Source organism: Garra rufa, chromosome 2 (assembly GCF_049309525.1).
Source record: "Garra rufa chromosome 2, GarRuf1.0, whole genome shotgun sequence".
Classification (NCBI taxonomy): Eukaryota; Metazoa; Chordata; class Actinopteri; order Cypriniformes; family Cyprinidae; genus Garra; species Garra rufa.
The window spans coordinates 36,815,396-36,840,783 of record NC_133362.1 but is presented as its reverse complement, the minus strand read 5'-3'; the positions used below and the strand labels follow the sequence as shown (position 1 = coordinate 36,840,783).

At 34.0% G+C, this 25,388-nt stretch overlaps 1 protein-coding gene across 1 annotated transcript in view; it reads left to right on the top strand.

The window, feature by feature from the left end:
* The window catches only part of LOC141326425 (uncharacterized), a 51,680-nt gene that overhangs the window by 7,280 nt on the left and 19,012 nt on the right, over nt 1-25,388 (top strand). The window contains exon 2 of the mRNA XM_073835173.1: nt 11,582-12,375. Coding sequence (XP_073691274.1) covers nt 11,582-12,375 — 794 coding nt within the window. The remainder of the gene's footprint in view (nt 1-11,581; nt 12,376-25,388) is intronic.

Genomic DNA, 25,388 nt, shown 5'->3' with positions numbered 1-25,388 from the left:
GAAAAACAAAAGTAACACGGTTATGTGCAAGAACAACAAGTCACTCACGAAATGAAATTGTTTTGCTTACCTTCGACTCTTGCAACAGGAGAAATAAATCGTAGCTCCTCTATCCAAGAGTAGTTCTAATTGTTGCTGCAATTGTTTGTGTGCGCCGCTCTAATTTACCCATGTAAGTAGAACGATGCGTCGCATTAGTTCCGCTTTTGGCGCTCGTGTGTAAAACCATAATTAATTAATTTTTTTATTTGGTCAGCACGGGGGGGCCACAGGGGTGGCCAAGGACATGTCTACAGGGGCACGGGCCTCCCTTGGCCTCCGTGTAGAACCGCCACTGCCCAGCTCCCAACCCAACTTTGAGAATAGATTAACGGCGATATTTTTTTTATCGCGCGATATGAGTCTCACGTTAACACAGCACGTTAACGCCGATAACGGCCCACCACTAATATATATATATATATATAAAAATCTAATTTAAATGATTGGTAACACTATTTTAAGGACTAGTTCTCACTATTAGCTAGTTGCTTATTAGGATGTATATTACTATCATTTTGGCTGTTTATTAATGCTTACAAAGCACATATTAATGCCTTTTTATATATGACCTTATTAAGATCGCTTAAAGGTGCAATGTGTAATATTTAAGAATATCTCTAGACAGAAATGCAATATAACATACATAACTATGTTTTCAGGGGTGTATAAAGACCTTACGTAATGAGCATTTATGTTTTTATTAATTAACTTAGAATTATCAGTTTATATCTACAGCCGTGGCCAAAAGTTTTGAGAATTACATAAATATTGGAAATTGGAAAAGTTGCTGCTTAAGTTTTTATAATAGCAATTTGCATATACTCCAGAATGTTATGGAAATTAACTTAATCCCGAAAAAAAAAAAAACTTTCCACTGCATTTCATTGCTGTCATTAAAGGACCTGCTGAGATCATTTCAGTAATCGTCTTGTTAACTCGGGTGAGAATGTTGACGAGCACAAGGCTGACGATCATTATGTCAGGCTGATTGGGTTAGAATGGCAGACTTGACATGTTAAAAGGAGGGTGATGCTTGAAATCATTGTTCTTCCATTGTTAACCATGGTGACCTGCAAAGAAACGCGTGCAGCCATCATTGCGTTGCATAAAAATGGCTTCACAGGCAAGTATATTGTGGCTACTAAGATTGCACCTAAATCAACAATTTATAGGATCATCAAGAACTTCAAGGAAAGAGGTTCAATTCTTGTTAAGAAGGCTTCAGGGCATCCAAGAAAGTCCAGCAAGTGCCAGGATCGTCTCCTAAAGAGGATTCAGCTGCGGGATCGGAGTGCCACCAGTGCAGAGCTTGCTCAGGAATGGCAGCAGGCAGGTGTGAGCGCATCTGCACGCACAGTGAGGCCAAGACTTTTGGAAGATGGCCTGCTGTCAAGAAGGGCAGCAAAGAAGCCACTTCTCTCCAAAAAAAAAAAAAAAATCTTCTGCAAAAAGTATGGCGAATGGACTGCTGAGGACTGGGGCAAAGTCATATTCTCAGATGAAGCCTCTTTCCGATTGTTTGGGGCATCTGGAAAAAGGCTTGTCCGGAGAAGAAAAGGTGAGCGCTACCATCAGTCCTGTGTCATGCCAACAGTAAAGCATCCTGAGACCATTCATGTGTGGGGTTGCTTCTCATCCAAGGGAGTGGGCTCACTCACAATTTTGCCCAAAAACACAGCCATGAATAAAGAATGGAACCAAAACACCCTCCAACAGCAACTTCTTCCAACAATCCAACAACAGTTTGGTGAAGAACAATGCATTTTCCAGCACGATGGAGCACCGTGCCATAAGGCAAAAGTGATAACCAAGTGGCTCGGGGACCAAAACTTTGAAATTTTGGGTCCATGGCCTGGAAACTCCCCAGATCATAATCCCATTGAGAACTTGTGGTCAATCCTCAAGAGGCGGGTGGACAAACAAAAACCCACTAATTCTGACAAACTCCAAGAAGTGATTATGAAAGAATGGGTTGCTATCAGTCAGGATTTGGCCCAGAAGTTGATTGAGAGCATGCCCAGTCGAATTGCAGAGGTCCTGAAAAAGAAGGGCCAACACTGCAAATACTGACTCTTTGCATAAATGTCATGTAATTGTCGATAAATGCCTTTGAAACGTATGAAGTGCTTGTAATTATATTTCAGTACATCACAGAAACAACTGATCTAAAAGCAGTTTAGCAGCAAACTTTGTGAAAACTAATATTTGTGTCATTCTCAAAACTTTTGGCCACGACTGTACATACACCACGGGTCCCCTCACATGGAAGCCGACATTATGTTTCTACAGTAGCCCTAAACGGACAAACTGCTTTATAGATCGCGTTTCATCACTGTTCTAGCGAAAAAACATTGACACAATGATGAACAAGTAACAGTAATATTCACAATAACATAGTTTTATGGAATTATCAAGTAAATCTAATTCCCTAATTTACGTTTTAAAAGAAACTTCATTATTCTTTGCTGTCTAAAACGACGACATCTTAATCCCGTGTCGGCTGCCGTAGCTTCTGTAAAGGGAGGGGTGAGCGGTGGACGGAGTCGTTGGTTGCAATTCACAACCTCACCGCTAGATGTCGCAAAAAAAAATCAAGTTTAGCAGCTGCCTTACAATTTTAAGTTAAATCAACTTTAGTCATTTCAACTCACAAGTTAAATCAACTCATTTTTATTGTAATAAGTTCAAATGACTTGTAGTTTTAAGCTGATTTAACTTAAAAATGTAAGGCAGCTGCTGAACTTAGGTTTTTAAGTTGAATCTGATGAAAACTTTTTCACTGTATAAGCAAATTAGGAGTAGTTTTAAAAAAGTCACAGTTACTTGTTAGTTGATAGTGAGAATTGGTCACTAAACTAAAGTGTTATACACTACCAGTTTTTTTGAAGACTCTTCTGCTCACCAAGCCTGCATTTATTTGCTTCAAAGTACAGCAAAAACAGCCACATTTTGAAATATTTTTACTATTTAAAATAACCGTTTTTTATTTGAATATATTTTAAAATGTAATTTAGTCCTGTGATTTCAAAGCTGAATTTTTATCATTATTACTCGAGTCACGTGATCCTTCAGAAATCATTCTAATATTCTGATTTGCTGTTTAAAAAACATTTATTATTATTATTATGTTGAAAACAGCTGAGTAATTTTTTTTTTCAGGTTTGTTTGATGCTCAGAAAGTTCAAAAGAACAGCATTTATCCGAAATAAAAATCTTTTGTAACATTATGATCAATTTAAAGCATCCTTGCATTGTTTTCTATAATTTTCTCTATAATTTCTTTGAATGGTATAATGTTACAAAAGCTTAATATTTCAGATAAATGATGATCTTTGGATCTTTCTATTCATCAAAGAATCCTGAAAAAATGTACTCAACTGTTTCAAATATTGATAAGAATAATAAAAGTGTTTCTTAAACAGCAAATCGGCATATTAGAATGATTTCTAAAGGATCATGTGACACTGAAGACTGGAGTAATGATGCTGGAAATGTAGCTTTAAAATTCAAATAGAAAACAGTTATTTTAATCAAACTTTGGATCAAACAAATGCAGGCTTGGTGAGCAGAAGAGACATTTAAAACATAAAAACTTTTGACTGTTAGTGTATATAAACAGTATACAAAATTATACAAAAATAAATAATACAAAAAATTAAGGTTGTTATATGCAATTGCTAGGGTTTCATCCTCTACTCAAAAATAGTATGTTTAACTGCTTAAAAATGTATTTGCACACCTCTCAACACAAACACCATACAATTATCAAACAAATTATCCTCAACATACAATCTGAGGATCATTTGGTAATGTAATGTCAATTTTGTTTAATAATAATTATCATTATGAGAGAAAGTAGAATCTGAGAAATTAGAAAAAAGAGAAATAGTAATACTAATAGTTGCCTTCTCTAAAGAAAAAAAAAATAGTAATATACAGTAATTTAATATGCATCCACATAGATGCTTGTTTTATTCCTGTAAGGCCAAAACTTCAATGTGCTGTTAAAACAGTCCATATATAGACTTTTGCAAACAGATTTTTGGTTCATATGCTCTCGGGGTCATTCAGTCTGGCCACCCAAGTGCTAACAGGGCTCTGACATTCTCCTGGCTGTAAAAATAGAAGACCTGCCCTGGCCTGCATCTGACCTCTCCACCCACAATCACAATGGACGTGTCTGTAGACAAGACGTCCCTAAGCAGCTATACTAATCCCGCTGCATCCCCTAACTATATCGTCAAGTAGTTTAAAATCATTAGTTTAAAAACCTGATGCACTTCCTTTCAACAGAGAGCCAGAAGATTTTTTTTCCCCATGCACAAATGGCCAGTTTCTTAATCACAACTCAACTACCACAAGGAGGAAAGCCATTGAATGTAACATTTATAATGATGAACATCTCTATGAAAGAGAAAAGTGCCTGCTTTATTGGTTTTGTAGTGTACACATAATGCTGGGATGCTAGAATAACGTCTGAAAGAACCTGCTTGTTAGTCATGTCAGTTAAACTGAGAGTATGAGTCTAATGTTGTGTCAGTAAAGCCAAACTAACAAACACAGCCGTGTTGAAATGTGGTAAACATGAGTGGGTGAGGCCAGATGGAGTAAACATGTTCTTGTCTAAGCTTGTGAATTCCTCACATTTCATCCCCTGTGAATGTTTCTGTCGATGGCCTTTAATGATTCTCACATTCTTCATCTCAAATGAATAGCAGCAACATTTGGTTACTGAAGCAGATTTTCCACTCCCTGTTAGGACAGATAATTGACCAAATATGTTTTGAGTAGTTAAGTCGTACAGAAATTCTTCAAATTAAGTATTTTTTAGACTTGCCTTGAAAACATGGCTGCGCTATGCATCTGGGACATATCAGTGTTTTTACCTACCAAATCTACATACAGCTGTAAAATACACCGGAGCAGATGATTCCAGGATTCTTGAATGTGAACGGAGTATTTTATCAGCTCAAAAATGTGAGGGACTTGCCAGTTGTACACAGTGAAAAACATTCTCTGCTGGGTTGGAAGAAAAACACTACTGCAGGTGGGACGTGACTAACAGCGCTGCTTCAAAAGTGAAAAAAATCTACAAATAAAAAAAATATATGCACAAAGGCAAACCCATTTCACCCATGAGATAAAAAAAAGACACACCAAGTCATATATTTGAGATAAAAGATCAGTTATAGATCATACTGTCATAATTACGAGATAAAAAGACAAAACCATGAAAAAAAAGTCAAAATTATGGCATACTGTTATTAATTATTTATGATATTAGAAAATGATGAAATAAAAAGTCATGAAATGTTTAAATTATGACACACCAAGTCATGGTTATGAAATAAAAACACAGTTACTACATGCTACCGTAATTACGAGATAAAAATACAAAACTATGAAATAATTATGAGATAAAAGACAAAATTATGATTCAAAAAGTCTAAATTATGATGCACCAAGTCATAATTATGAAATAAAAAGTCAGTTACTACATGCTACCGTAATTATGAGACAAAAAGACAAAACTATGAAATAATTATGATATAAAACATAAAATTATAAAATAAAAAGTTAATAAAAAAAAATAAATAAAAATTCTGACATACTATTTTATAATTATGAGATAAAAACACAAAATTATGACTAAAAAAGTCTAAATTATGACACACCAAGTCATAATTATGAACTACAAAGTTCGTTACTACATACTATTATAATTATGAGGAAAAAAAGACAAAATTATTAATTAAAAAGTTTATGACATACTATTTCATAATAATGAGATAAAAGACAAAATTATTAAATAAAAAGTCAAAGTTATAAAATACTATTTCATAATTATGAAATAAAAAGACAAAATTATTAAATAAAAAGTCAAAGTTATAAAATACTATTTCATAATTATGAAATAAAAAGACAAAATTATTAAATGAAAAGTCAAAATTATGACATACTATTTCATAATTATGAGATAAAAAGACAAAATTATGACATAAGAAAGGCTAAATTATGACACCAAGTCATAATTTTGAGATAAAAAGTCAGTTAATACATAATGTCATAATTCTGAGATAAAAAGACAAAATTATGAAAAAAATGGAAATTATGACATGTCTAAATGATGACACACCAAGTCATAATTATAAAATAAAAAGTCAGTTACTATACATGCTACCGTAATTATGAGACAAAAAGACAAAAGTATGAAATAATTATGAGATAAAAGACAAAATGATAAAAAAATCAAAATTATGACATGCTATTTTATAATTATGAGATGAAAACAATATTATGACACGAAAAGTCTAAATTATGACACACCAATCATAATTATGAACTACAAAGTTAGTTACTACATACTGTCACTATTATGAGAGAAAAGACAAAATTATGAAATAAAAAGTCAAAATTACAACTTACTGTCATAATTATGACATAAAAGACAAAATTATGAAATCATAAGTCTAAGTTATGACATACTATTTCATAATTTTGAGATAAAAAAAACTAAATTATTAAATAAAAAGTTAAAGTTATGACAAGCTAAATCATAATTTTGAGATTAAAAATTAGTTACTACATACTGTCATAATTATGAGATAAAAAGACAAAACTATGAAATAAAAAGACAAAATTATGAAATAAAAAGTAAAAATTATGACATACTATTTCATAATTATGAGATAAAAAACAAAATTACGACATGAAAAGTCAAAATTATGACAAAATTATGAAATAAAAAGTCAGTTAATACATACTGTCATAATTATAAATTAAAAAGACAATATTATGAAATAAAAAGTCGAGATTACAACATATTGTCATAATTATGAGATAAAAAGACAAAATTATGACATACTTAGTAATAATTATGGGATAAAAAGTCAGTTAGTACATACGGTCATAATTATGAGATAAAAAGACAAAATTATGACACACCAGATCATAATTGAGCTAAAAGTTAATTATGACATACGGTCATAATTATGAAAGTCTATTAAAGTATTAAGTATAAGTTATTACATACTAAGTAATAATTACGGAATACATATCACATGTCGTACTTTTGAGACAAAAAGACAAAATTATGAAGTAAAAAGTCTAAATTATGATATACTGTTTCATAATTATGAGATAAAAGACAAAATTATGAAATACAAATTCAAAATTATGACATAATATTTCATAATTATGAAATAAAAAGACAAAATGATGACATACCAAGTCATAATTGAGCTAAAAGTTCATTATGAAATACGGTTATAATTGTGAGCTAAAAAGTAATTATTACATACTAAGTAATAATTATGGGATAAAAAGTCATTTACTACAGAATACATATCACATGTCATACGTATGAGATAAAAAATATAATAATATTAATAATACATAATATTTCATAATTAAGAGATAAAAGACAAAATTATGACTTTAAAAGTCTAAATTATGAAACACCAAATCATAATTCTGAACTAAAAAGTCAATAATGACATATGGTCATTATTATGAGATAAAAAAATGCCAATTAAGAATAAAAAGTCAAAACTATGACATATTAAGTCATTCTGTTACAATTATGAGATAAAAAGTCAAAATTTTGAGATTTTGATATACAATTTAAAATCATGACATACTAAGTCATTATATGAATTATGAAATTGACAACATTTCAAAAAGTCAAAATTCCGAGATAAAACATCTTAATTATGACGTAAAAAGCCAATTATGGCATTTTAATGCCATTTTGACTTTTTAGCTCATCATTTTTACTTTGTATGTTCTTTTGACTTTTTATATCATAATTCTGATTAACCAAGGCATAATTGTTTCCCCTATGTGGCAGAAATGGCCTTCCTCACTAGAATGACAAAGGTTGCTCACAAAATGATTGTAGATGTGTAGGTATTCTTGTAGTGTTGTACCTGTCTTTTACTCTTGAAATAATTCCTAGTAGATATTAGCAGCCTCCAGAGTGATAAAGACCAGAAATATGTGGGCTTTGATTCCCGCCAACACTGTCACTGACCTGTTTTTATTTTGAATGCATTATGCTCTGCAGCATGAAGGACTTTAGCATTACTTACATTCCTGGCTGCCAGGGGCTAGCGAGGGCTTTTTGATCTCTCTTTACAAGCGGCCACGTCTGAGTGATGTTAATTGAAAACCCAGGGGGATTTCGATGCTGACTACTTGCTCCTACTGAGTGGCATCAAAAATGTCCCACCATCAGCAGTTCTGTAGTCTCAGCTGGAGAGCACCGCTGTATGAAAGACTGACCCAATGGGTCGCTCTAATTGACCTGTAGAAGTAAATTAGCTAAATTATGATCCGGGGCCTCACATAGAGAACTCAGATTACCGTAGGCTTGGATTTCATTTTGAGACTGCTTACATGTAATTATAGGAAAATATTTAAGATGATGTACTTATACTGTTAAAACATCTTAATAATCAGTGCTGCATTGACATTATATATGTAGAATTGATATCTAATGCTTTATATTTACATGGCATTATGCCCACTACATGTTTCTTTTGTATTTTTGCTTTCATCATGGATAAACATGTCGAATTGCACCTGGTTAGCACAAATGGTTTTACTGCTTGATGCCTTATAGTGAAACTTTTTCATTTAGATTAGATCATGTTGAACAATGAACTCTATTTGAAATAGATCTCAAAAGGTTTGCACTGGAGTCCAGGTGTTGGTCCATGAGAAAGGACTGCAAAAACACGTTCACTGTTTTGAATGGGTGGAAAAAAAGCCTGGAGCAGCAGCAGATCTCACATAATTGAAATGCTATCAGTGTTTTCACAGTCACTATCCAATCTGGAAAAGAAAAAAAAAAATTATTTTCTAACAAAACACATGAGTATGTTTATTATTAATAAAAGTGATTTAAAAAACAAGCTTTTGACCTATGAGAGAGCTGGGAATGGCTAAAGCCGCTATTATTGTTATCTTTTTCAAGGCTATATGAAATGATATCTTAGTGTATGATTTCTCACATTGTATCATTGTGAGTCTGTGAAGACTAAAATATTCAGAAATCTCACAATTTCCTCACAGTATGTTCCTCTAAACATATTCAGAATGAATATCCTGTCAATCATCTAATTGGCCATTTATTTCCACCCCACTGCAAGCTTCTCGTCACACCTCTTCCTGACAATCACCATTGTTTACCGCTGTTAATCAAGAGATACAACTGCTGCAAAATTCAAAAAGAAAACTGTGTGGAACATTGTTTTTGACCTGACTGTGTCCAGAAGTGGTCAACAAATATGTGACCCTGAACCACAAAACTAGTCGTAAGTAGCATGGGTATATTTGTAGCAATAGCCAAAAATACATTGTATTCTTTTATGCCAAAAATCATTAGGATATTAAGTAAAGATCATGTTCCATGAAGATATTTTGTAAATTTAAAATCATAAATATATCAAACCAAATTCCAGATTTTCAAATAGTTGTATCTCAGCCAAATATTGGCCTATCGTAACAAACCATACATCAATGGAAAGGCTATTTATTCACCTTTGTATAAATGATGTATAAATCTCAATTTCAAAAAATGTACCCTTATGACTGGTTTTGTGGTTCCAGGGTCACATATTATTGGCATTTGAAAGTACAAACACAGACTCTATTACTATGGAGAAAGTGAGATGAAGATATGAATGACACTTGAAATGTATTAGATTTCCAGTAATATGTAAGAGCTGAGCCTCATAATAGCATGAAGATAATGCACAGATCAAAGTTCAGAGCAAGACAGGTCTATATGACTCTTTGTGGACCACTGATGCTAAAGAATGCTTTATAGTGAGATAAGAGCTCTTCTTTCGGCACAGGGATGTATGTCTGCATAGAAATGCTTTTAATAATTTAAATAATGAGAGCTGAAGTATGCAATAGAAATTCTGTTTAACTATTATTTTATTACACAACTGAGCTTTCAAGTTGCAGTCTGTAGCTATGTTTACATCACACATATCTCATCAAAAACGAGTGATGGAAACGTCATATTTTGAATAAAAATCCATTAATTTGCAAACAAGTTTTTACGCGAGCTTGAGGTGTTTTTTGACTTGTGAAAAAACGAATGAGATGGAAACGCATTTGCTGAATACGCGTCAAAAAAGTCATGTGACTTTGGGCTATGGGACAGTAAACCTGACTAACCAGCGGACCGATCTTGTTCCACTGCATCTGAATTTATTATATATGAAAACCACAACATTCAGTGGCTTTCTCCTACTTTGATATACTAGTGATATACAGTGCCAGTTTATCAGGAAGTGACGATTTTGTTGTCTCTGACTTGTTAGATGGAAACAGTGCTTATTCGCAAATGTTTTATGCAATATTCCCATTGTGTGTATAAATTAAATTCGCAACTTTGTGTCTTTAATGTTTAATCATAAACATAAGTCCAGAAGTTGATTGAGCTCCTTGAGAAGTGTACAGAATAGATACGTTTCCATTACATATTTGCGCAAAACTTTTGGGATGTTTTGTAAATGTCGATAAAAAACGGTTGCAAAAAATCAACGTTTGCATTAACCGATGTTATGCGACTGAAACAAACAGCAGGCATCCACCTTGATAAGCAATGATCACATTTATTGTGTTTCGTCTGCTCGCTCTGAGGCGCAAGTAATTTATTATATATGAAAACAGCAATATTCAGTGGCTTTCTCCTACTTTTCTTGTTGAAGTTGATTGAGCTCCTTGAGAAGTGTAAAGAATAGGTGCGTTTCCATTACAGATTTGCGCAAAACTTTCGGGATGTTTTATAAATGTCGATAAAAAGCTGTTGCGAAATGACGACGTTTCCATTAACTGATATTATGCGACTAAAACTTATTTAAGTCACGGCGATAGATGTTGGTAGATTTATGTATGTCGAAGCCATCTCACTAGGCATTCATTTTAATCGTAGGCGACACAGGCATCGGAGAGCCACTTCTGGGATGCTTCTTTTATCCAAGCTTTAATGGCAAGGAAAGTCGCTTATTCAAGTTTTGTGTAGCCAATACTTGTATAAGCGGCCACAAATTAGTTGTTTTTTTGAGGTTATAGTACATTGAAGAATGATCATGTGACTTTTATGTATGCAAGATGACCTGTAAATGCGAAAAATCCGTTTCCCCTGCAATTTTGCGAAAAGTTGCCTGAAAAACCACCTCATTCGAGTGTAAAAACATTTATGCGATATATGTGAGTTTTTGCGAAATTGGTGTATTTTCAATTCGCATATTAAAGGGTAATGGAAACGCAGCTCTTGTGGTGATATCAAAATATTGCCGTTTGATTGAGCATTCTGTCCAGCTAATAGAGTGAACTGGTCCACCAATGGCAAACAGGGGAAGGGTTTGGGAAACCAGTTTGAAAAAAAATAATTCTTTTTGCAACTCCATTTGTTGGCAGTTGCACAGAAAACATACACTTCAAACAAACATTTTTGAATTATTTTCTGAATTATCGTAATATTGTGAAAGTATAACCTCTCTCTTTGTTTGTTTTGCAGGTAAAGGAGATATTGTTTTAGATAATGAGGTTGTACTGACGAAAATGAAGCTCCTCGACAACTTCCCTGAGAAGCTCCTTACTGCTGAGGATTCCATTTCAACCATCTCCATTTCAATGTCTGAGCAGGATAACACAGAACATCTCCAGGCTGATGAGGTGCTCTCCATCCACAGCGCTGCTCCTGAGACTGTCCCTGAATCAAAAGCAGACTATCTATCTTCCATTTTTGCAGATTCTGAGCTTCCAAGATTGTACAAATTTGAATCTGAGGACTCTGGGGTAGAGATGACTAGTGGGGCAACTTCTCCATCCACCCCAACTGGTTCAGAGCAAAGCTTTGTGGTCCACAGTAGAGAGTCTTCATGCGACTCTAGCAACTTGAACTCTCCTGTACCTGTTGACAATCCTCTTGAAGACAGTTCAGTCTTCTTGAACACTGAACAAACATCTTGTAAGTGTGCTAAACAAGACACTATTACCGTCCTGGAAGACAGAACAGAGGATGAGAATGTTGATGATGATTTAATAGACATCACAACAGATTCAGAAAGGTCCGAGGACAGAACCCTGAGGAATACCATGGAGAACTGTGAAGATGCAATGGAAATCATGGCAGCAGAGGAGGAAATTACAGACAGTGCAATGGCTGAGGACACAATGTCAAGGAGCCAGAGTTCTATGGACGCCTACGATGGCAAAACAGGACCTGAATTTCAGCAAAAGCCGTTGAGGAAAAGTACAACCAGTGACAGTCTGGATGAGTACATGGAAGAGTGCTGCAGGCTAAGTGAGGTAGTCAACAGTTTACTTGTTTTTTATTGTAATTTACTTGACTTCATAGTGTTACATCTGCTTTTATATAAACATGAATGATCAGTTTTATTGCAAGCGTTTAAATGTGATATAAACAAGAGCATTATGCTGTTTTCTCCTCACTTCTATGCATTACACAGCTCTGGAATGGGAGCATTTTTTTCTTTACTTTACATATTTGACAAATTAAAATATATTTTATTTCAGGAAACTGAACTGATTTAAATTGCCATTTTTCTAGTTTTTAAAATAACTTTATCCAAATTTATTATGGTTTATGGTTTATGCTTAAAAGAAAAAAGAAAAGTTTGATATGCAGAAATGTATATAAAAATAGAAACATTTTAAAGGATGTTTAGCTATTTTTACTGGACAGCTAGGCAGAAATACTGATTAAGATCAGCAGTGTAAAAAAAGTATTTAAAAAGGAGTTGTTTTTGAGATACACTACCGAAGATCAGAGCAAAATGCCCTTCCTGTCAATCAAGTTCATAATGATTGTTTACAAAAAAACAGAAGACAGCTAATTAAAGACAGAAGAATTTGCTGGATATTTTTCATTTATCCTACAAAGTCCTAATTACTTTACTGACATTATGTAAATTTGCAACAGTCCTCTTTCGGCAGATTCAGGCTCAGACTGTGAAATTAAGTGTTTGAGAGATGCCTAAGTGAACTGTCAGACTGAAACACTCATTGTCAACATAATAAAATGAATGGCTTCTGTTTACAGATTAGAAACACACACATCCTTTCCCATTAGCCATAATGACGGTCTTTCCGCAACTTGACGTCATCAGCTCATCACTGAATATGTGTACTATGACTAAAAAGGAAAACAGGATAAAAGACTTCCTGTCAGCAGTGCTTCCGTAGATTTTTTTTGTTTAGAAACTGCTACTTTCAGCATTTCTGTTGATTTTTTAAGCATGTGAAAAACATAGCACACAAATCCTTTTGAATTTAGATACACATTCATACGAAATATAAATAAATGTTCAGTACATTAAAATGTCAACCTGATCTCATGATGAAAACATACCAGTGGGAACTTTTTCGCAAGATACGAAATACATACCGTCATGTACGTTTTGTGACATTTTCGTGGTGAAATGCCAACTGAGTGACGCTAAAAGAGTGTCCATTTTTTCCCGGAACAGATGAATGTGCATATGATACGTTTTTTGTGATGTTGCTTTTGTACGTGTCCCTGCAGCTCTGAGTTGAAATGTCCATTGAGTAGTGTTAACTCTAATCCTGATAATATGAACAAAAGCGAATGTGGCGTAAAAACGCAATTGCAAGCATGCCGTTTTAGCTTGTTTTTCGATCACAATCTTTCAGCTCTATCATCGTGAGTCATGTTTTGCGCAGGGTTTGTACCCAAGGATTCTGCATCCGAAGTCCACTTCCATGCCGGCTGAGCTACCGAGCAAACTTGTTACACTCGGAAAGCAAAACATATGGAGATGTACGAAAACATTTACAAGTGCTCGCTGTTTTACATTTCTGTTGAAAACTGTTCCGGTTTCCATTTGTTTTGTTTTCGTCATGAGATCAGGTAACATCATGTACTAAATAGTGTTCAGATCATGCTGCTTTGTTTTGGAGATGCCCAAAACAAAAGCTTATGTTTGCATTTTAAGCGTTTGGTTTCTAAATGCGTCTCAAAGTCTTTTTAAACTCTCAGCAGCCAACAATTCACCAAACAAAACACACTGTGGTCGGCACAAACCGTGTTTATCCTTGTTACATGGGAACGAGTATTTAATGTACAGTAGTCTGGGCCACAGAGGTTTTTTCCATGTTTTTTAATGAGGAAGGCATGACACCAACAAGTATACAGTCATGGTGGCATTTGCGTAAATTAGCGCCAATAACACACTTTTCTCTGTATTCTGCTTTCTGCCACCCAGTAAAACCCTTTAAAAAATCAATTTTTTAGTGTCACAAGCCACCAATTAAGAATTGTTTAAATTGGCTTAACAACTACAGTTCATGCTTTGAAGGTCAATATTTTTCGCTCTGTGGCAGCCATGTGGTGTTTTTTAATGATGTAATTGCTGATAACCACAGCAGCGGCCACAAAAGCTCATTGAGATTGTGTGGATGTGCTGTGTGTTGGAGTACAGTACTGAGAGCTGAGAGGACGTAGCACAGTGTGCACTACAGATCTCTCCTCTTTTAACGTGGCCGCCACATCACACAGCACCTGTTCATCTGTGTTGAGAGAGCATGCAGATGGCAGCGGCGATTACAGCTGGAACAGCCAATGCCTCTCATCTGGACTGTGTCCCTCAGTCCGCCTCCTGTGTCCATACTCATCCAAGCCTCCCTGGATGCATCAAACAGGTGTCAAATAGCTCAAATTACTCACATATTTACCCAAATAATGCCTCTTTGATAGCTCCTGGGTCTTTTGGTGGCCAGTGACTGGACTTTTTTTTTTGACGAATGGTCGACTTTATGGGAGCTGCGATGACAGGTAGCCGGGGCGGTAAACTCGGCCCTCATCATCACCTGTCACCACAGCTAATAAGCTAATTCCCTTGCCTGTTAAATGGAGCTCTGTGGCCTGAGGAAGAGGATATTGAAAAGGGACTATGCGCTTTTTTCCCATCCGCTTCAAACATGCAGGCGACTTCAAAGGGCCTCTCTCTCTCATTTCTAATCTGATTTGTTCCCAATTTATGAGGGTAGGAAGGACACAGAGCTACAGTGAGGAATTAAATGTACAGCAGGTGTATGCCAATCACAATGGACTGATTGATTACTCTTTTTTCATAGCTTCTGCACTGATTTGTGAGGATAGTTTACACAAAAATCTAAATTTGGTCATCATTTACTTGCCCTCATATCGTTCCAAACCTAAGGAAGCTCGTATCCTCCACTAAATAATTTTTTTTTAAACGTTATTGTGACTTTTTCTCTCACAATTCAGATTATTTTACTCAGAATTTGTGTGATATAAACTCTAAATTTTAAGTTATAAACATAGGACATAAACTCGCAAACTGTGATCACAATTCTGCCTTTATAACTCACTGTTGTGAGGTTATAAATCACGATTGCAAGATAAAAAGTCGTCATTCTGAAAAAAAGTCAGAATTGTGAGTTTATACAGTAGGTCGCAATTTCTGACTTCCTCAGAATTGCGACTTTTCATCTTGCAATTGTGACTTTTTTTCTCAGAACTGCAAGTTTGACTCGCAATTCTGACTTTATAACTCACAACTGCGAGTTTATATCACACAGTTCGGACTTCATTTAAAAAAAAGCCAGAATTGCGATTTTTGCAAGAAATTGCAATTAATTTTTTTTTGTCAGAATTGCATGATATAAACTAAAATTTTCAAGTTACAAAGTCAGAATTGCGAGATAAAAACTTGCAATTCTGACGTTTTTTGTCAGAATCACGTGATATAAACTCAAAATTTCAAGTTGCAAAATCAGAATTGTTAAAAAGTCAAAACCTGCGACCTAAAAACGAACCTAAAAAACCTAAAAACTGCGACTTTTTATCTTACAATTGTGACTTTAATTTATATAGTACTCAATTCTGACTTAATTTCTCAGAAGAGTCAATTTATATCTCACAATTCTGCCTTAATAACCCACTATTGTGAGTTTATATCTCACAATTGCAAGAAAATAGTCACAATTCTGTTTATAGGTCGCAATTTCTGAGTTTCTGAGGATTGTGACTTTTTATCTTGCAATTGTGACTGTTTTTCTCAGAACTGCAAGTTTATGTATGCAATTCTTACTTCATTTCTCAGAATTGTGAGCTTTTATCATGCAATTCCGAGAAAAAATTCAGAATTGCGAGATGTAAACTTGCAATTGTGTGGAAAAAAAAGTCCTATTACCTATTTTTATTTTTTATTCAGTGGTGGAAATCAGCTTCCATACAAACCTGAATTACTTTTTTCTGTGAAACACCAAAGATGTTTTGAAACATGACTCCATTGAAGAAAGTCATAAAGATTAAAAATGAAATATGTTTGCTCCATTTAACACATTTTACCATGTTTAAATGTAAAATAATTTGTCAGACTTGTACACAAAAAGAACCAATATTTTTTGTGAATGCGTTTCAAACAAAATAGAAACAGATTCATATTCACACTGCCCTTGTGAACACTTATTACAGATATAATATACTTATTTATTTTAGAATATATATCTTATATAATTAAGCATACAAGAATATACTTAATGCTGAACAGAATTAAGTGTTTTCAGACACTAAATTGCATGTTATTTGAAAATGCATGAAGAAATGATAGAAATTAATACTTTTATTTAGTAAGGGGGCTTTAAATTGATCTAAAGTGATGATAAAGGTATTTATATTGTCACAAAAGATTTATTTTGTTATTTTATTCATCAAAGAAACCTTAAAAAATTATACTCAGCTGTATGATAATGATAAATGTTTTTGAGCAGTAAATCATAATATTAGATTGATTTCTGAAGGATCATGTGTCTGGAGTAATGATGCTAATCACAGGAATAAATTACATTATAAAATATATTAAAACAGAAAGCAGTTATTTTAAATAGTAAAACTATTTCAATTTTACTGTTTTTGCTGTACTTTGGATCAAATAAATGCAGGCTTGGTGAGCAGATGAGACTTATTTAAAAAAAAAACTTAAAAATCTTTGTAATAATATAAAAATTAATAATAAGTAAACTGACTGAACACAAGGATGTGGGCTAACGTCTCCATACAATCCAAATTTTACACACTTTGCACAGCACACATTTCGAGCAGATGCCGAAACATGTCACGGTTGCGGTTCATAACCCCTTTGTACAGCCATTTCTCAGAACTCCTTTTAATTTATTATTGATAGATGAAAGCATAATCAAATTAGCCAAAATATTTCAGAAATGAATACACAAGGGGCGGATGATGTACAACTTCCACTTCAGCAAAATCCTGTGAGCTCAAATTATGTGTGGGCCTGAGCAGTTAGACATAGACCAGTGAATGGGCAGACTCATTCTCAATATTTAAAGATGGATTTGGGAATTATAAAAAAACAAGAGAAGATTTAGTCTCTGAGTATTAATCAAATGCATGTGTTTGGCTGGTTGCCAGCTAGAGTCTCTCTGTACATGTGTCTAAGGGGCATTAAAAGCATTTCTGAGTTCGAGTTGACGGATGCGTAGCAGAGCAAAATATGGTGTCAGGGAGGAATAGCGACGGCATAATTGCTGTTGCCCTTATAGCCCCCCTCAGCCACCCCCAGGACGGCTACAGATGAGGAGTTAAATTCCTCAGCTTTAACATATAAACAATCATAAAGCGAACATTTCCAGAGTGTGAGTGTGAGTGTGAGGCTTTAATCTAGTGATAAATGAGGCATGGAGACCGCCGCTGTGTGCGCCACATCCAGCCTCAAACATTTGGCTGACACCCCGAAAAGTGACGTAACGGGTCGCGACACTTGAACAATTTTCAATGGTTTTGAGATACACAGAAAAACATCGAATATCAACACATCGTCTTGGTCTAGCAGGATGTCTTTGGGTAAATACACAAAGCTTGTTTTGTGAAACATCATAGCAGCCAACAATACTAGTTCTCAGCTTTGTTTTAGGCTCATAACTGCTAGTACAATAAATTAAAATATAGTGATAACTTCAAGAAGAACACAAGCTCTGTGTATCACCTGAGGTCACAGTGTGGGGTGATAATGGGGGATACACTACCAGTCAAAAGTTTTTGAACGGTAAGATTTTTAATGTTTTTTAGTCTCTTCTGCTTACCAAGCCTGCATTATTTGATCCAAAATACAGCAAAAATAGTAACGTTTTAAAATATCTTAACTATTATTCATACCCCTGGCAAATTCTAACTTAAAGTTACTTTTATTCAACCAGCAAGTTTTTTTTTTTTTTTTATTTGAAATGACACAGACATTTCTCAAAAGATAATAAGACGATGTACTAGAGCAGTGTTTCTCAACGGGGGCGGTACCGCCCCCCAGGGGGCGTTGGGAGAGCATCGGGGGGCGCTGAAAGCAATAATTTTGAAAGGGGGGCGCTGAGGTGTTTTTGGGGGGCGTTTGGTTAAGACGAGTTTGAGCTGAAACTTGCAGAAGAAAACGGTCTGCCACATCCTAATGCCATTTCTACACTGGATGCATCAAAGCGCACTTTCTATATCTATTTGTCATCTTGTCTGCAGCATAAGCGCGCAGAATGCGTTTACTGTAGCGCTGTGCTTTAACGCAACTTGTTGCGCCGTACGCGGCCAGTGTAGTAGTGTTAAAGGCATTGCACACTGAGTCCGAAATTTTCGTGTGCGTTTTTTCGTATTCATAATCCTAAAAATTCGCAGAGGTGTAAAATACTTGAGTAATTTTACTTGATTACTGTACTTAAGTATTATTTTTGGGGATTTGTACTTTACTCAAGTACAAATCAAACTGACTACTTGTACTTTTACTTGAATACATTTCTGAAGAAAAAACAGTACTTTTTACTCCTTACAATTTTATTTCATGTTGAAAAGTACATTACATTTTTATTGTATCTTATGCACATTAAATATGTTAAACGGAAGCTCAAACATGCATGCCTGACATGATAATCAATGATCAGTGTTTTCATGCATCAAGCACACACATTGCTACTTTAGTTATGACTTTTATCAGGTAAATGGCTGGCTTTAAAACCTCACCATCAAATCTGAGGAAGCATACTGACGTAACAAAATTGCATTTCCCCCAAAAAACGTTTATTCATTATTCGTTCATTATTTTTATAGAGCCATTAGCTGTGTAACATATTAGCTGAATGCACAACATTGAGTGCAAATGAAATCAGTGATAAGAATTTAAATACAATTAATATTTTTGTGGGATTGTTTTTAATAAATGTTACAAATCTCCAAAAAAAAAAAAAAAAAAAAAAAGTATTTAAATAAACATTGTATGTTAAATTAAATGTAATTCATGTTTAGTAATTTTCTTACCAGATAGTGGATAGGTTGCATTTACAATATGTCCTTATATGACACATTGAGTAATTAATATATTTTTTAATCTTAATAATTACATTATTTGCTCATTAATTAATTTAATTAGTTGCAAATAATTATTTATCAGTATTTGCTGAGAAAAACACATTCTTGTATTCTGTCTGAAATATTTTTCTAGCCTCACATCTTGCTCTTCAAAGGGATAGTTTACCTAAAAATAAAATTACTCTCACTATTTACTGAACCTCTGTCATCCCATATGTTTATGACTTTCTTTCTTTAGATGAACACAAGCAAAGATTTTAAGTCAATGCAAGGGGACAGTACCACTTCAGAAACCACCCAAAGTGAACACGACGGTCAAGATTAAAATATTAGTATTTGTATTCTTATTTGTTTCACTTAAGAAGACCCTGATTCATTAACAGTGGTTGCATAAATTACTGTCATTTTCACTTTGTGTAGAGTTTTTGAAGTGGCATTTTTGGATGTCCCATACACTTATGTTAAGAGATGATCTTTCTAAAACACTTAGTTTGTGTTCATCTGATAAATTAAAGTCATGTGGGATGGCATGAGGGTGGAAAGGATGGAGTTTCATTTTAGTTCCTTTTCTTGTATTTTTGCTTCATTTTAATTGTTGTTTTTGCACTAAATACATACGTGTTTATACTTCTGTATGTCTGTCAGGAAAAAAAAGTACTTTTACTTTTTCAATACTTGAGTATAATTTAAAAGTTGTACTTTTTTACTTGTACTCAAGTATGTTTTTAGCCAGATACTTGTACTTTTAATTGAGTAAAATTTTCACTGAGTATCTGTACTTTCACTTGAGTAAAATTTTTGAGTACTTTTTACACCCAATTCGTCACGCACAGAAAGTCCGATGGGTATTAATTCATCCGTTGTGGGGAAAAAAACGCAAAACAACACGAAATAGAACGATGTTGTTGTCCGCTCTCTTCTTAAAAAGAGAAACAGATAGAGGAATGAGGGAATACTTTTAAGGTGTACCTCCTTATTAATAAACTGCGGGATTATCCCTGAAGATTCAAAGTATATTTCAGGATTTCAGTAATCTTTAATGCTTTGCTAGCATTACTGGAGCCACATATTAAAGACCACCACTAATTTTTGCGAACTCAGCGTACAATGACCTTTACAGTGCTTTGTGCTGCGGGACAAAGTGAATGAACTTGACAGACGCAATTCTGGATTTTGGCGTTCGCTTGTATGGTGGCTCTGAACTGTCAAAACACCTCTCAAAATGCTTGCTACAGATGCAAAAAACGCAAAATATCAAACCCGATCCGATTTTTTTTTTATGATGGACGAAAATTAAGGAGGCAGTGTGCAAGTATGATTAACATTACGTGAGGTTTTTATTTTTGAACGTGCGAAAAATTCGGACGAAAGATTCGGACTCAGTGTGACTCATATTTGAAATAAAATTATGTATTGGGTTAATGTGAGCTGTGTTATGGGTTTAGATAAGCTTATTTTAAAAGCATGTAACCTATGTATTATAAATAAAATATACATTACTATTAAAAAAGGCAAATACGATTTTTTAATGGATGAATAAAAAAGGTTGCATTTGTTTGTTTAAAAAGCTTTTAAAATTGAATATATTTTAAAATGTGTTTTCCTCTTATGCTAAGCTTCATTACTCTAGCTTTCAGTGTCACATGATCTTTCAGAAATCATGCTGAATGCCATAAAATCAAGAATAGGTCATTTGTACTTCAGTCATTTAAATAAATGTTAAAGAGAACAAAGAAACAAATTCCAATGTTTACACTGGCCAACTTATTTTTGTTAATATAAACAAATTTTGAGCCACGATCTAGCTTTGCTTGCAAAGACTGAGAAGCTCCTTTATACCCAAAGATGATCCCCTCTCCTATTACCAATTCACCTGCCTCCTGTCAACTGTTTCAAAACAGTTTAGCTTATTCTATAACCTTTTCACTTTTTTTTCTGTCCCAATTGTTTTGGAGTGTGTTGCACTTTTGTTACTTAAAAAAATGTTTATATTTTATAAAATAGATGTAAGTTGGTCAGTGAAAACTTTGGAAATCTTTTCTTTGTAATGTTGTCAATTAAATAAAAGTTAAATAGAATTAACAAATCATAGATTTTATCATTTTACAAAACATCCCAATTTTTGGTGTTTTCTTTAAGGTATTTGTAAGCAAACTTTGAAATATTCTAAAAATTGTGAAATAAAGTAAAGTAGAGTTTACATTTCTTCCATTTGCATGTGTAAATGTGGTATTACCCACAAAATTAACCATGTCTACTATCTCAGAAAAAAGGGAATTCAATAAATTCTCAAAAAGGAGGGTATTTTCCAAGGGATATTTATTATTATTATTATTATTATTATTATTATTATTATTTTATTTTTTTACTGAAAGCTAATTAGAAATATCCTAACATATCACAACAGTAAAAAAGGGTGTTCAAGAGTTCCAGAAATGGAAGAACAAACTAAAATCACTTATGTAAAAATGTACTTTTGGATGTTCTAAACAGGAATTTTTATTTAGCCTTTTTAAATTTGGGGCAATAAAGTATATCAGCAGCATCACAACAACACTGAAGCTGTAGCAATGAAAATCAACAATTTGCTTAAAAACTCTGTAAATGAATGTTATTACTGTTTTTTTTTTTTTTATATATGTAATTTACTGTAAAAAAAGTACATCACTGTCTTTTATTGATCAATTCAATGCATCCTTGAATTGATTTCGTAAAAATTGTAATGACCCCATACATTTGAATTACTATAAATATAATAACAGTATAAACACAAAATACTAATAATAATCAACTTTAATATTCAGTGAGGACAATTAGACTATGATTTATTTGATGGGGGGTGGTGAGGGACCTGAATAATGGGTAGGGGGGCGCTGGCCCAAAAAAGGTTGAGAATCACTGTACTAGAGGCATCACTGTGGAAAAAATTATTACTCATCTTTTATTTACATTTGAACAAAAAGTTGCATGTCCAAAATTATTCATACCCTTCTCAATACCCTGCTGAAAAAAACAGCTACAACCAGCCTAGGCTGGTTGGCTGGTATTGGCTGGTTTAAGCTGGAAGTAGCTGGTTTTAGCTGGTCTCCCAGCCTAGGCTGGTTTTAGCTGTTTTTTTCCACCAGGGTAATCAATAGAAGAGCCTTTATTGGCTATTACAGCAATCAAACGCTTCCTATAATTGCTGACCAGCTTTTTGCATGTCTCCACTGGTATTTTTGCCCATTCATCTTTAGCGATGAGCTCCAACTCTTTCAGGTTGGAGGGTCTCCTTGCCATCACCCTGATCTTTAGCTCCCTCCACAGATTCTCAATTGGATTTAAGTCAGGACTCTGGCTGGGTCACTGCAAAATGTTAATGTTTTTGTAACCATTTCTTCACCACTTTTGCTGTGTGTTTTGGGTCGTTGTGGTGCTGAAATGTCCACTAGTGCCCAAGGACAAGTTTCTCTGCAGACTGCCTGATGTTGTTGTTGAAAATTTTGATGTACAGTATTGCTCCTTTTTCATGGTGCAGTTTACTGTGATTAGGTTCCCTGGTCCACCGGCTGAAAACATTAGGTTTCCACCACCATGTTTGACAGTGGGGATGGTGTTCTTAGGGTTGAAGGCTTCTCCTTTTTTACGCCAAATGAAGGCTACATCATTGTGGCCAAACAATTCAGTTTTTGTTACATCTAGATTAGATATGGTCTTATAGCCTTTTCCTGACTTGTCAGCAGCCTCAGTGAGCTCCTTTGTCTTAGCCATGACTGTCCACAAACCAACAGCAGAGAGCTTCTGTTTTTCACCTGTTGAGTTGATTAAAACAGCTGTTCCCAATGAATCAGGGTAATTAGGATGCTTTAGAACAGCTTGGACTATTTGGAATGGTATAGAACTTTGGATTTTCTGTGACAGTTTGAAAGGGTACAAATAATTTTGGACATGCCACTTTTAGTTCAAATGTAAATAAAAGCTGAGAATTTTTTTTTCACAATGATGACTCTTGTACATCGTCTTATTACCTTTTGGGAGAAGCCTGTGTCATTTCTGGTCAAAAAACACTTGCTGGTTGAATAAAAGTAACTTTAAGTCAGAATTTGCCAGGGGTATGAATAATTTCAGGCTTGACTGTATATATATATATATATATATATATATATATATATATATATATATATATATATATATATATATATATATTTTTTTTTTTATTATATATTATTTTTTGGATCTTTAAACACAGCCCACATATGGTTCCTCATTCCTCTCCACTGGAGTCACGCTTAGTATTGCTTTATAACAGACCCAGTGAAATATTTCAAATAATAAAGGATTATTTTCTCAGACACGCCTGATGGGTTTATAATATCTTCCCTCATATGTGGCAATGCAGAGCTTATGTAATTCGAAAAATATTGTTCTTGAAATTCAACCCAGAGGCATATGCACAATTGTTTTCCTCAGTTTGTTTTGATCTTCAATGCGGGGTTAAAAAACCACATCCTCACAGCACAGAGGGCTACAATCCATCCACACCATCAATACGCCATCAATAACCACGATGTCACGCTTAAGTGTTAACAGCTTCATAGAAAATTATCTCCATGTTTTCTTTTTCCTGTATAGGACAACATTCTCGCCTTTGTTTCTGAGTCTGTGCAAAAACGCACGTGAGAAACGCAGATTCTTTTGCATTGAGGGGAGAAGGAGGGGGAGGAAGGAAGTGGGGCTTTCCCTAACCTTTGCGTCTTCCCTTCTTCTGGGTCACTGGGGATCCTGGGCAGAGGAAGTAGATAGGATCTGTCATGTTTCTGTATTCATAATGGCCTGGCAAAGCTACTTTTCATCTAGTTAGCCCACATCACTGCTGGTTGTTGTTTTATGAGAGAACACCTGGTTATGTGCCACCTGTCTGGCTTCCAATACTACAAATGAGAGGAAGATCTAAGCAAGTCCAAGCCTGAAGGAGCCTCAAAGCGTTTTTGCCAGACAAGCATCTAGCTTGAATAATAGTTTTAAACACGTGTATTGACAGAATCAGAGAATATATATGCCATTTGTGGTCAAATCCAGTACCTTTTTTATTTTTCTACAATTTTTTTGTCTTATAATTTTCTTTTACAACCAGTCGAAAGTATTTGAACAGTAAGATTTTTAATGTTTTCTTTTAAAGAGGTCTCTTCTTCTCACCAAGCCTGCATTTATTTGATAAAAAAACCCAGCAAAAACAGTAAAAATTGTGAAATAGTTGTACTATTTAAAATAACTGTTTTCTATTTGAATATATTTTAAAATATAATTTATTTCTGTGATCAAATCTACATTTTTAGCATCATTCTAATATGCTGATTTGCTGTTCAAGAAACATTTTTATTATTATTTTTATCAATATTTAAAACAGTTGAGTAAATTTTTAGAATTCTTTAATGATTAGAAAGATCCAAACATCAGCATTTATCTGAAATAAAAAGCTTTTGTAACATTATACACAATACCATTTAAAAGCTTGGAGTCAGCATTTATTTATTTTTAATTTTTTTGTTAGGAAAGAAATGATAGTAATTGATACTTATATTTAGCAAGGATGCTTTAAATTGATCAAAAGTGATGATAAAGGCATTTATACTGTTACAAAAGATTTCTATTTCAGATAAATGCTGTTCTTTAAAACTTTCTATTCATCAAAGAAACCTGAAAAAATTACACTAAGCTTCAATATAATAAATGTTTTTTTTAACAACAAATCAGAATATTAAAATGATGACTGGAGTAACAATGCTAAAAATTCAGCTTTGAAATATTATATTTTAAAACATATTCAAATAGAAAACAGGTTTTTTAAATAGTACAAACATTTCAAAATGTTACTGTTTTTGCTGTACTTTGGATTAAATAAATGCAGGCTTGGTGAGCAGAAGAGATTTCTTTATAAAAACATTAAAAATCTTACTGTTCAAAAACTTTT